Source organism: Centruroides vittatus, unplaced genomic scaffold (assembly GCF_030686945.1).
Source record: "Centruroides vittatus isolate TY-2023 unplaced genomic scaffold, ASM3068694v2 contig_233, whole genome shotgun sequence".
Taxonomy (NCBI): domain Eukaryota; kingdom Metazoa; phylum Arthropoda; class Arachnida; order Scorpiones; family Buthidae; genus Centruroides; species Centruroides vittatus.
The window spans coordinates 259,274-271,877 of NW_027121459.1; the positions used below are offsets into that span (position 1 = coordinate 259,274).

General features: G+C 34.6%; 3 protein-coding genes across 4 annotated transcripts; 2 read left to right on the forward strand and 1 right to left on the reverse strand.

Annotated features, from left to right (window-relative positions):
- Position 1: 1 nt before the first annotated feature.
- Positions 2-4,338, reverse strand: LOC136971141 (glyoxal reductase-like). 2 transcript variants are annotated; one of them, XM_067265622.1, is made up of 8 exons: positions 4,273-4,338; positions 3,089-3,169; positions 2,920-3,027; positions 2,657-2,845; positions 1,411-1,502; positions 429-539; positions 273-366; positions 2-207 (listed from the first exon to the last, which is right to left on the reverse strand). In XM_067265622.1, exons 1-8 carry the CDS (start codon positions 4,319-4,321, stop codon positions 62-64), a joined length of 870 nt encoding a protein of 289 aa, XP_067121723.1. In that variant the 5' UTR covers positions 4,322-4,338; the 3' UTR covers positions 2-61. The 2 variants fall into 2 exon arrangements, with proteins under 2 accessions (XP_067121723.1, XP_067121724.1); XM_067265623.1 differs by lacking the exon at positions 2,920-3,027.
- A 741-nt stretch (positions 4,339-5,079) lies between these two features.
- Positions 5,080-5,481, forward strand: LOC136971131 (UPF0538 protein C2orf76 homolog). The gene has a single exon (XM_067265608.1). The coding sequence runs from the start codon at positions 5,080-5,082 to the stop codon at positions 5,479-5,481; it is 402 nt and encodes a 133-aa protein (XP_067121709.1).
- A 3,574-nt stretch (positions 5,482-9,055) lies between these two features.
- On the forward strand, positions 9,056-11,464 carry LOC136971147 (sn-1-specific diacylglycerol lipase ABHD11-like). Its single transcript, XM_067265628.1, has 6 exons — positions 9,056-9,152; positions 9,217-9,376; positions 9,681-9,851; positions 9,924-10,103; positions 10,865-11,052; positions 11,134-11,464. Exons 1-6 carry the CDS (start codon positions 9,136-9,138, stop codon positions 11,279-11,281), a joined length of 864 nt encoding a protein of 287 aa, XP_067121729.1. The 5' UTR covers positions 9,056-9,135; the 3' UTR covers positions 11,282-11,464.
- The last annotated feature ends 1,140 nt before the right edge of the window (positions 11,465-12,604 follow it).

A 12,604-nucleotide genomic window follows, 5' to 3' on the forward strand; every position in this document is an offset into this window, starting at 1 on the left:
ATTTCTCTACAAATAAACAATTTTTTTTTTTCTTCATCACAGATATTTTTCAGATTTATAACTACAAAATAAGTTTTGGATCCCAACAATAGTGACAATCTCTGTCTAGATCATCTAACCGCTTCATATCATCGTCACTTAATGAAAAATCAAATACATTTGCATTCTCTTCCAACCGGTCAACTCTGGAAGTCTTTGGAATGACACCTAAATAAAATGGCAGTTTAATAATCCTGAAAATTGTAACGTAAAGAAGAAAAAACAGTCATTACTTATACTGTGTTGTATTGCCCATCTTAGCAGTACTTGGCTTGGTGACTTGGAGAGGCATTTTGCTATATCTTGCACCTCTTCATTGGACATCAGCTAAAAGTAAGGGAAAAAAGTTACATAATTTGCCAAGAACAGTCTCGACAAAGATGACTAACCTCCACACACCCGGCGGAAGCCCCCAACGAAGAATATGCCTGGACGTGAATGTCGTGCTGGTTACAGAACTTTCTCAATTCTTTCTGGCACAAGAATGGGTGAATTTCGACCTGAAACAACAATATAGTTTTACACAATACACACACACACAATTATATATATATATATAATCTGTTGAACCCCGTTTATATGTTTCAGTTGTATCTTCATGCAAATATGTTATATTTTCTGTATGGTACTTTCTCCATTATAAAAACATTTTAGCTACACGTTTTAGCTAGCATTTCCTGTGTGCTATATTCACTTTAATATGAAAAAATTTTAAATAATTTTTTTAAAAAAAGCAAAGTATATATTCACTTCAGGCCAGTCTACACTCACAGCAAATCATCATCATCAACTACAAAATAAAACAAATAATATGTAATGCGGTGTTCTTTCTGACAAATGTTCCCATTTAACAAATCACTTTGCCAGTTGAAACAAACGTTGAAAATTTTCACTTTCCACATTTTGTAGCATGAACCAATTTCACTAAGCTAATAAAATTCACTTTTACTATTTGCTGTCAGTGTTAGAATGAAGAATTATTCTAAAAGTTAGCTTTCGTGACTGGTATGTGACGTGTCCATTGAAAGAAACAAACAAAATTTGGTTATTTTTAAACGTACGTAACCTAATTTCACACTGTTAAGAAATGTATGATAAATATTGTACATTTGAACATACAGTAAATCTTTTGTATATTTATTTTAAAAGTAAAACAAACATAACAAAGATTTACTAAGAATTCAGTTGTACAGTATAAATAAATCCCTTGAGAGGGAGCTGCCATAGGTATGACCCATTTTTGTAACAGTATTAATTTGTGCACACTGCACTGTTACGATTGATTTGATTTTAGACCGAATATAATAAAGTAGTTCAGTCGTATAAACGAGGTTCAACTGCAAGTATTATTTTATGTATTAATCGAATTACCTGTAGGACGGCAGGCGGAATGGAACAGTAGCTTAACAATTCTTCAAGATGAGCAATAGTATAGTTTGAAACACCAATAGCTTTAATTTTACCTTGATTTGAAAAAAATAGAAGATAATATAACTAGTGAATAATGCCATTTTTTTTTCTTTTTTCCATTATTTATTAGGAAGACAAAACTAGCATCAGACAAAAATTAGTCCAATCCCATTCTAGATAATGTGATTTTGGATTATGCATAGGTTTGCAACGTGTGTCTAAATTCATGCATCATAACTTACAAGCACTAATAATATATAGTCTAGAAACTATCACAGAACACAAACAAATAACAATAAAATTTCAAGAATGAGATACTAGAAGTGTGTGTGAAATCCATTCTTAACTAATTCTATTAAAAATTTAAAGTATCCAAACAGGTTTCATGTACACTTGTGACTTTTTGTGAAAATCCCAAAATGATATTGTGTATTTACTGTAACGTATCTTAAAACAAATACAATAATGCAGTTGTGTACTGCGTCATAAACATTGCTTCTAAAGCCTCTCGTTGCTGGGATCAATGACAGCTTTGTTCTTGTTGTCAACAGTTTTCTAATCCTACGTTAACTGATTTTAAAATTAGAAATTTGGTAACCAATACAAGTTTTATACTTGTGCTATACTCAAGAAATAAAACAAAAAGATCCAGCTTGTATTGTACTTGGGGTAAATGCTAAGCCGTAAATTATCTATTCAGTAAAAGAATACACCAAAAACATAAAGTACATAAAACAACCATTGTAAGTGTTGTCTAGCATGTACCATAAAATTATGGCATTTAACTTCTGAAATAGTTAAAAATCTATAGAAACACTTCTATTAATTATGTCTATGGAAATTTACAGTCAATTCAAAAATTATGTATTCAGCTTATGGCTCTGTTATTTATTCTCAAATCATTACAGAATGTCACTATTTGACAACGTAACTGCAGTTTTCAATAACTAATTGCACTCTGTACTTAATCGACGATAGAAGAGATGTCCTCGAAGATTTGCATTCAATTTTAGAACTTTCGCTATTTCGAATGGCGAATGTTACTACGAAACAATTATAATAGTTCTCCAAAATGTTTGTTATATGGCGTCGCATTACATATATTATTTATGGATTACAAAAGTCCAAAAATGGCATGTTCCGAATGACTCCTTGTCTCTGTTTGACTAATTCTACTGATAATTATACAGAACACACTACATTTTACCTTCTTTGTACATTTCTTCCATTTCTAGCCAACTCTCCTTACGTAGAATGGAATTCTGTGGATCGTTCGGCTGCAACCCGCTGCAGCCCGGCCAGTGTATCAGATACAGGTCCAGGTAGGTCGTCTGGAGGTCGGTCAACGATTTCGTCAGCGTTGCCCGAGCCTGCTGCCTTCCGTGCTGAGCCGGACCTTAGTAACGAAAAGGAGACCGCAAACATTTTATTGTCGTTTGATTAAATTTATTATACTTAAACGATACAAACCTAACTTGCTAGTAATGAATACGTCCTCTCGTCGTCTGTTTCCCATACTCAGTTCCTCTTCCAGACAATTACCGATGACTTCTTCGTTTTTATAACCGGATGCAGTGTCTAAACGTAAACTTGTAGAAATCGGGACAAAACTATCAAATAATCACAAACTACGACTTACCGATCAACTTGTAACCGAGTCGAAGGGCACTAGAAACTATGAGCTTTGTTAATTCCGGATCTCTGAGTCGATACGTTCCAACTGAAATAAAAGAATTAGAAAAGAAGACTCGAACGAAATTAATGATAAATCGCGGGTCGATCCACGTCGAATTTTATCACAGTGTCGTAATAAATGCCTTCGGTCGAGTAGAGGCAATGTCTAAATGCCTTGTGAATGACAAAGGCATTTTGACATTATTTGTTTATACACATTTTTTTATTATTTAAATTAAAGTTACCATTTGACATTATACAGGTCCCACAGTCTGGAATCATAAGAATACGTCAATCTTTATTTTGTAATTCCGAGTAAAGGGGGGAACAAATTAGTTATTTTGTCGCCAGGAACTTGCAGAAGAGTTTAACAAGCTGCATACATACCACCGTGTTTGAGTGACAGTCTAGATCTCGCCTGTTACTCTGGTAATATGCCTTAACTGTGAAAGAACACACAAAAATCAACATAACTCCTATTGTTCCATTCTTGTGGGACATCCTGTATGTGATTTACATGAAAGGAATTAGAACAAATGTGAAATACAATAAATGTTAGTTACAATAAAATGTAAATAGTGTCAATTTGTAATTGCATAAAACAAATGAGAAATGTTCAGTATCATGTGGAAGTGGTATTGTTAAATGCACAGAAAACAAGTATTGAATAGAACAGATGCTAACACAGGCAAGATTCATTGTTTATTATTTAAGATTTTTTTAATAACTAGGCATGGGTAACGTACTTCAAATATTTTTGGTGAGAAGATAATCCTGTAACTATTAAATTTTTTAAATAATAAACATCTTGTTCATATTATCTGGCAACACTTGACGAAGAACACTGGAACATTTTACAGAGCGAAGGGTAATCTCAACTTTCGTAAGATTTTATATTAAATAATTACATTTTAGCAAATAATTGTAATTAATTCGTCGGGAATATAAACACGAAGCTTCGTTTGGTTTAAAAGTAATTGCATCACGTGACCTTCCGCGAGAATTCAATTGTTTTCTACACAGAAGAAAGCCTCAATACAACAGTAACAGTCGAGTGAGTATATTGTAACTTTAGAAACAGTTAAATCTTTGAAAAACCTTTTAAATATGGAATTTCTAATTTTATAAATGCTGACATAAAATACTTACGGCCCAAAATAGGCAAAATCACTCCGTTATTTAGAGTAACCGTCGCCATTACGATGGATGTCACATGCTCACGGTGACGTGATGTGAAATTCAAATTGTTTATTAAACAATTTTTCAATTTCAAGTAAATTTAAAATTTTAATTTATTATTATTAGTTAGATTACTCGTACATTATTTTATAAGTAAATTCGTATCAATGAAAGAAAAATAATTAGCAATGTTTTAAAAATTATCGAAAATCGAGTCTCTGGCAACACTTTCAATAAGCATATTACGTTTACGGACCAATCAGGGTATTGATACTAATTATTATGAGAGGTCTTCTCCATATTTGATCGATCTCTATTAGTGGTCGAAAGTAGCGTACAGATGTTAAAGGAATTTGATATTTAGAGGAAAATAAAGTGGCATGTGGTATTTCAAATTAACCTAAACCATTTTTAGCTGTTTTCTGTATAAAATCAAAGTATTAATATCGAAAGCATAACTAAAAGCGGGGTCTTTTTCAACTCTCCGCCCTGTGGGCTTGCTGAAAGAGGCCCTCTTTTAGCAAGCCCATTACGGGTTCGGCCAGACCCACAATGGGGAACTGGGTGTTGAGGGACGGGAACCGACATATTCGGACGGACCACCACCCGAAATATGCCTACCTCCCGGGAGACGCCTCTTTTGCAGCGAAAGGAGAAAGCTTATCGAAAAATCCTCTTCTGTTGCTGCCAAGAGAGAGAACTCTTTCATGTTGCAAAGTTGCTGCAAAATCATTGTATGAAATCCATAGATTTTTTGCATACGTCTCGTAATACAGAATGTTAAATTCTATTTTGCAGATGGACGGCGAGGGCGTGGTTCTGACTGTAAGGTTAATTCGTTCTTTCGAACACAGGAACATCCGACACATCGTCATGAAAGGAGTAGATACGGCACAATCCGTATCCCAGTTTAAGAGGGAAGTACTAGAACTGGTAAAAAATAAACAAGACGTCATACCACCTTTTAGAAATTACCAATACGACACTATGAAGATTCATCATCAAGCCCATAGAGCGAAAGGGGCCGATCCTGTGATAAATGTGGATGACGACGATGATTCCATCTTGAAAGAGGATAAAACTTTAAAGGAGAGCGGCGTGTGTAACGAAACTGAATTATCTTTCTTCAAATTAGAAGATTACATTAGGTATAAAGAGAATCCTCAACACCTGTGGTAAAGTGGTTTGTATTCCCGCTGTTATTACTAATTCGCGATGATTTCGTGATGATTACGGATCTAAAACTGGATTAATTTATTTTTGTTAACTTGGCCTTTTGTTTCTTGACTCCTTGAATATAATTAGGAGGTATCTTTTTAATTCCTTGACTTGGGTTTATAACATATATGTGTCTCCATCATTCTTTCATCAAACAGCAGACGTATTAAAAGCCGTGTTTATTAGATCAGACTCTACCTGTAAATAAATATTATAATATATAAGGATCTCGTTCGTTTAAAATGATGAAAATAAAAGTTATTTTGTTAATTTATTGTGTTTATTGCGGGGGAAAATATATAATTAAACACGAACTTTATATACTGTTAATTTCTATGAATGTTTCACTTAACGTTATATAACTGTATAACGCAGCACAGCTGTAAAATGAATACAAAAATAAGGAAATCACAATTTTAAATTTACATAAATATATTATTAATTTATTTATAGATGTGTACAAGTTAAATACTTTAATGTCTGTTGTAGCGCTTGTAATTTGAAAAGTTTTCCTCTTGGCATCCAATTAATTATACTGTACTGTACGTATAGTTTCCTTTAGTTATCTTTTTAGTGCCTACCGAAAGTTTATTGGGTATTAAGGAGCCCTATCTTGATCCTTTAATCCTTGGACCTTTATTTAAGACTGAATATTCAAGAGTCGAAATCAATTGACGATAAGGAATAAAGGATGAAGATTCGACGATGGACGTCAGTTATAGCCTAGAGATGTAGATTTGAAAGAGTCCTAAAGTGTACAAGGTCTTTATTTGATACTTTGGATCTTGTTTACATCCACAGATTACAAACTTGATTGATGTGGAAGTAGGTTCTTTATAATTAACGAGTTCTCGAGCTATACTTTTTTCGGTTAATGTAACCCTTGGTGCCAAGATGGCGTCTCGTCTCTGATTGCAGCAAGGAAACAGTAGGACGCACGTTCTAACCATTAGAACGTGCATCTTACTGTTTCCTTGCCGGAATCAGAAACGAGCCGCCATCTTGGCACCAAGGGTTACATTAACCCTTTTTTCGTGAGATTTTGAATAAATTTCGTCTTAATTTTACTATTTTAGCTTTATTTTGTTATCTTGCTCGGTTTTAATAAGATTTTCAATATTTATTGTAGAATTAATTGAATTTTTTGCACCTTTGAATATTTCCAAGATTTTTCTATAGGACGGCAAATTTATCTGACAACTGACGTCTGCATATTTTATATTTATCTCTAATCTGTGAGCACTGAGAACCTTCTTCCATATTCTTTGCGTATTCGGCCAGACCTACAACGGGACGACGGGCCCGACACATTTAAAACTAATCTCTCAAGAAAGTTCCTGGGGAGTTTCGCCCAAATGCGATCCTAGGTCCTTCAAAGCGGTAGTTGACTTCTTAGTATAATTTTTACTGTATTTAATATATACAGCAAGAAATTACAAAATGTATTTTCTAGAATAATGCTAATGCTTTGTATCAGAATATGAATTTTTAATTGATTCAAAAATAAATTATTTCATATATGTTATTAATCTAATTGCAAATTTCAAGGATTTGGCAACATATAACTTTATTTTAAGAATGATAAATAGTCAGATAAATATGTCACAATACTGAAATTCTCTTAACAATGAAGAAAATCTCTTATATAACAAGTATTTATATAACTGTATCGAAACTGATTTCATAATAGTATATTATGCAATTAGTTTATAATATAGGCGATTATGATATTCATGGAAATTGGCCCATTCGCTCAAAATCGTGTTTAAACACAGTGTTTGTGGCAGCCGTGCCATAAAAGTTTTACGGCACGGCTGCCAAAACACTGTTTATACACGATTTTGAGTTTCATAAGTATAGTGTTATAGGTGTAGTTATCCACAAAATATATTGTGATCTCTGTTGTTACTGCATTATCAGTTCGAAATTATGGCACAAGTTAAAAAGAACATAATTAGTAAGTGCGAAGCTGGAACAACAAAGGTCAAAACTAGTAAAGACTATGGTTTAAATGAATCGAATATCTGATGAACAGAAGCGTTAAATCCTAAAAGGACTTTCTATGGGAAACTGGTTACTTTTTATATGTTAGACACGTGAAAAACAACGCGGCCATCCTATTGGTCAGGCGCAAAGCCATGACCAACTAGTGTTTGGCCACTGGTGGAGACAAGAAAGTTTTGAAGCAAAAGTCTCTTACTAATTTTTCAGAAAAATAACTCGTATAATATTGTGACAATCTGGAGACATAAAACACGAACTTCTTAGATTTGAAAGATTTCTTTAGACTTTATTTAATTATTTGTGGGATTAAATAATATATATATATATAATATATATTGGAGAAACGAAACATAAATTTTATACTTTCGTGGAAATTGATAGAAAAAGGAAATTAAATTATCTTCCAGATTATCAACTTCCTGTAGCGAGATCTTATCTTGCACATTGATGATACATATGCTAGTTTGAGTCACCATAAAAATCCGGTCACACGGGTAACAAATTAACACCCGATTGGAAGAGATTTGGAGATAAAAGGGACAAACATCCCAGTTTCGAGGTTCTCGTCTGTCTCTCCGCCCAGATCAAACCTTAGAGAAAACTTTTGATCGCTGTTCTGACGCCAAAATAGACCTGTCCAAAGACAACTGATTAGCGAGGTTGAGGCCGAAGTTTTAATTAAACGCGAAAACGTGTACGTCGGACGTTGAGCGCCGCTTTTCCGTAAGCATAGAAGTTTGGCACTGGCCTAGTTTGGAAAGTCAGTGGAATCTAGTGGAATCATGCTCGACATTCCAAAGGCCATTGCCAAACTTCTAGGCTTACGGGAAAGCGGCGCTGGACGTCCGACGTACACGTTTTCGCGTTTAAAACTTCGGCCTCAACCTCTCTATTGTCTACAAGAGCTATCATGTAAACTCTCTCTCTGGGTCTACTAGACATATAAGTAGTTAGACAGTCGATAAAATTTGGTTGATATCTGATTCAGAGAATCTGATAATATGTTAAATCTTCGATTTTTATTAAACTTTTTGTTTTTGTTTAATTGGTTTCGAACTAACTTCTTACAAGGGCCGGTCATACTATCATCGAGTTCACGACCCTTCCCATTCGAACGTATTCCCAAATTGCGAGTTAAGATGCGAAATTTATCTTAACTGGTGTCAGGATATAATAGTCAGTAAGATACAATCTTGTGACAAATTATAATAAAACCCATCCACCGGCAAAGTGAGTGGGCCTAACTGTCCCGATTTCGCAATTAGGTAAGAGACTTATCATAGCGGATTCTCACAATATATAAACATTTAGCGTAGCATTTAATATTAATTTTAAAGTTTCAGACATAATTTTGAAAATTTCTTGGCAACTACAAACTTTCCTGCATTTCATTTATAACTTCTTGAAAACTGTATTTATGTTGTTTGACTTCTTTTGTAATTCCGGGAAAATACGAAATGTAGGTAATGACAATAAAATTACGTATTAAGGAAAATATAAGAACAATGAAACAACAGGAAAGAAGGACAAATATTCTTTACCCTCTTATTAATAAGATGACGAATTTTAATCGAAGTACAAAGTAGGAAGACTTTGCGAAGATCTGGTACGATGGAGCCGAATGGCAGGTAGATAAGAGCTTAGTTTAAGAACTTCTTTGAAAGCAAACCGGTGATGTCTCTGTATTGTTAGTAAGGATTACGTGGAACTCGTCTGCGACTTGTACGATGGGACAGACGAAGACATGTTAGTGGCATCGCTTTCTCCTGTTGTCATTTTGCACGGAATCCTAGACCTTAAAGAAAATTGGGCGAAAATAGCTAAAGATATTGCAGATATATCCGTTAGGAAGGTAAAATATATTACATCCAGTTATATCTTTTGTTAAGTACTAGTTCATGGGCATCCGCAGAAAATTTTCCAGGGAGAACTTACAGGCAAATAAGTTTTTATTTAATTATTTAATATTTTGGAGGGTTTTTACGACAGGCATGCAATTTTAAAACAGTTAAAGCATCCCATAATCGAAGGTATAAGGTTATCTCAATCATTTTTATGATTGTAATTTGTGGAATGTTGACTTGATCCCAGGGAGGGACGAGTGCCCCGTTTGCCCCTCTGCGGATGCCCATGGACTATGTGTTTTACTGACGTAGGTTTATGTTCCGGATATGAGAAATCACGGAGATAGTCCTAAAATCTCAACTATGATGCTCGAAGAAATGGTTAACGACGTGGAAAATTTTTTGAAGAAGATCAACGAGCCGGTTGTTTTAATCGGGCACAGTCTAGGGGGAGTTGTTGCCATGGAACTGGCTTTTAAAAAGGTAAACTCGTAAGTAAAAAAAGAAATTAAGAGGTTTTAACGAGATCTAAAATGATATTCTTGGTGTTTTCAGTCTCATCTTCTCGAAGAATTAATATTAATAGATATTTCCCCATTGAGAATTCCAACGATGGAAGAAGAATTGGGTTCTTATATGAATTCCTTCTTAAGAACAGTTGTGACCGATATAACACAAGATAACTTCTTAAAAATGAAATCTATTGTAGAAAATCGTTTGAAAGGTATTATCAAGGTAAGTTTTAATAAAGTGGATTACACCTGTAACGATGTTCATATGTAACAATTACAAGCGATTGAACACGATTAGCTTTTTTATTGCAAAATGTAACTGAAAGTAGATTTTAAATTCTGTTCAACTGTTTAACTGTATAATTTTATTCGTGTTCATAGATTAATTTTATTAACATGCGAAACGCAATTTGTTGGTGAGTTTATCATTTCCCAACGAAATTATTTTTCTCTCACTCCTCTGATGTTTAAATTTACTCTTACTGCAAATGCAAGTGCAGTGTAGGACGTACAATTGAAGTTTAAAATGAAGGAGGTCATTAAGTCTAATGATGGAAGTGAATTTCGAATTAGAAACCAGAAAAATCCAGCAACGAGTTGCTTAACTTTCCTAGCAACATTTCATAGCGCCATCTGTTATCATATTTTAAAACTTTTTCTGTTTTAACTATTATAAAATGGCGAAAAGCTTAATATTAGCTACTGAATGTAGGGATGAGTCTTATAAAACAATTGTAAGTGCTAATAAGGTGTAAAATCTTCATTTAAGTCCACCCAACTGAAGATACGACACACAATCCCCCCCTCTATCTCCCCATTCCCTCGACCTTTAATACCAAAATTTCAAGGTTCCCCGAGTCCAAAAACGTAAAAATCTTGGAGGATCATTTTTGATCGTTCTCCATACCTTCCCTCTGTTATATATAAAACATCCGGGAAAGTGAAAATATATTTTGAAAGATGTGTTATTTTCTACACTTTTAGATTTCAAGTTTAAGAAAAATCATCATGTCGAATCTCACACAAGTTGACAACCAATTGAAATGGAAAGCAAATATCGATATCATAGAAACAGAAATAGGCAAGAAGAAGTCCATCAGGAAGAGATACCCTCTGAGAGGATCTTACGAAAACGACACCCTTTTGGTATACGGATCTTCCGATTACGTTTTGTAAGTAATTTTAATATGTGTTGGTTTGCTGGTTTCTGTGTTTTTTTGTAACGAGTTACTTGATTGTAACGTTATTTTCAGAGAATCGGACGTCGAAGATATGAAGAAAATGTTTCCAAAACTTCAAGTCGTTCGTATGAAAGAATGCAGTCATTGGATTCAAATGGATAAACCGGACGAACTGATGCAAATTATCTTGCAACATCTCTCGAAGAATTGTTCTTCCTAGACAATGCTTCCTGTCATTTTTGATACATTGTAAAAGTATAGAAAGCTTTGCTACATTACGTGTACTTGAGAGAATTTTTGTTCTTCGTGTTCATTACTTGGTTTTGTAAAGGGTGACACTTGCACCGAAAAGGGTTCTAGGTTCATACTTTAAATGCAAAAATAAATCGAACTTTTAATATAACTTTCATAAGTCAAGATTAACATTCACAGACAACTTTTGCAGTTGTCCACTTCTGATGTACAGCTGGTATGTTTTTTTTTCTGTTTCTGTGCAATGAGATCTTTTTAGCAAGTCCATTATGGCTTTGCCAGACCCAGAACAAGGGTCGAATTGGGAGGGACGTGGCCCGATATATCCGGATAGACCTCCCGAATATTTCCTGGCGTTTTTCGACTCGTCTAGATTTGATTCCGGATCCCCAGAGTGGCAAGGATGCCATTTTAACCGGTCAGCTATCCGGCCTTCTGCAGCTGATATTTGTAATTAATAGCAAATAGCAGATTTATTCTGCAGACGACGTATGTCAGTTGATTTTACATTTAGGTTTTCTCTCGACGACGAATTTTTTTTATTGCAATTCGTTAACACGGAGAACCTCCGAGTGGTTAATTTCTCTGAAATGCGCTTCGAAAATCGGATGATGATGACAGCGTTCTACTGACGGAAACATAATACAGTAGGCTCCTCAATAACACGGATTCGTATAACACGGCGAAAAAATTGCGATCGTGTTCGTATAACACGCTAAAAGAGACTCGTATAACACGGTGAAACGTCATCGCCGCCTCTTGCCGCGACAGGATTGGTCGACTCTCGACCAATAGCTGACATTGCACAAACCGTTGAGTTTAAACAAGCAGCAAACCTACTAAAAACCACTTATTATTTAACGGCCATAAGATTTATATTTCTATTATTGATGTCTCCAAAGTTCAGCAAATTTTTCGCAGAAAAATAACTTATCAGGAAACACGCGCCCGCCATTGAAAACAAGGTTAAGCAATGACGTCGTCGAACGGTGCACACTCGGTAAGTAATCCTACAATTTTTTGTTTATAGCATAGTGTATATGGATTATTCCCAAAAAGTTATACGTGATTTGGAGATGTTGAGTCAAATTAGTCGAGAATCGATTAATTTTATGTTAGAAAACCTTTCAAACAGCCGTAGCCCGTAAACTGCACACGTGCCGGACTGTGATTGGCTCATACATTTAAATGACTCGTACAACACGGAACGTATCTACCGTGTTATAGGGGGAGTCTACTGTATTGCACTGATAGAAAAAGAAAGTCGTTAGAATGAAAGATGTTAAAGAAT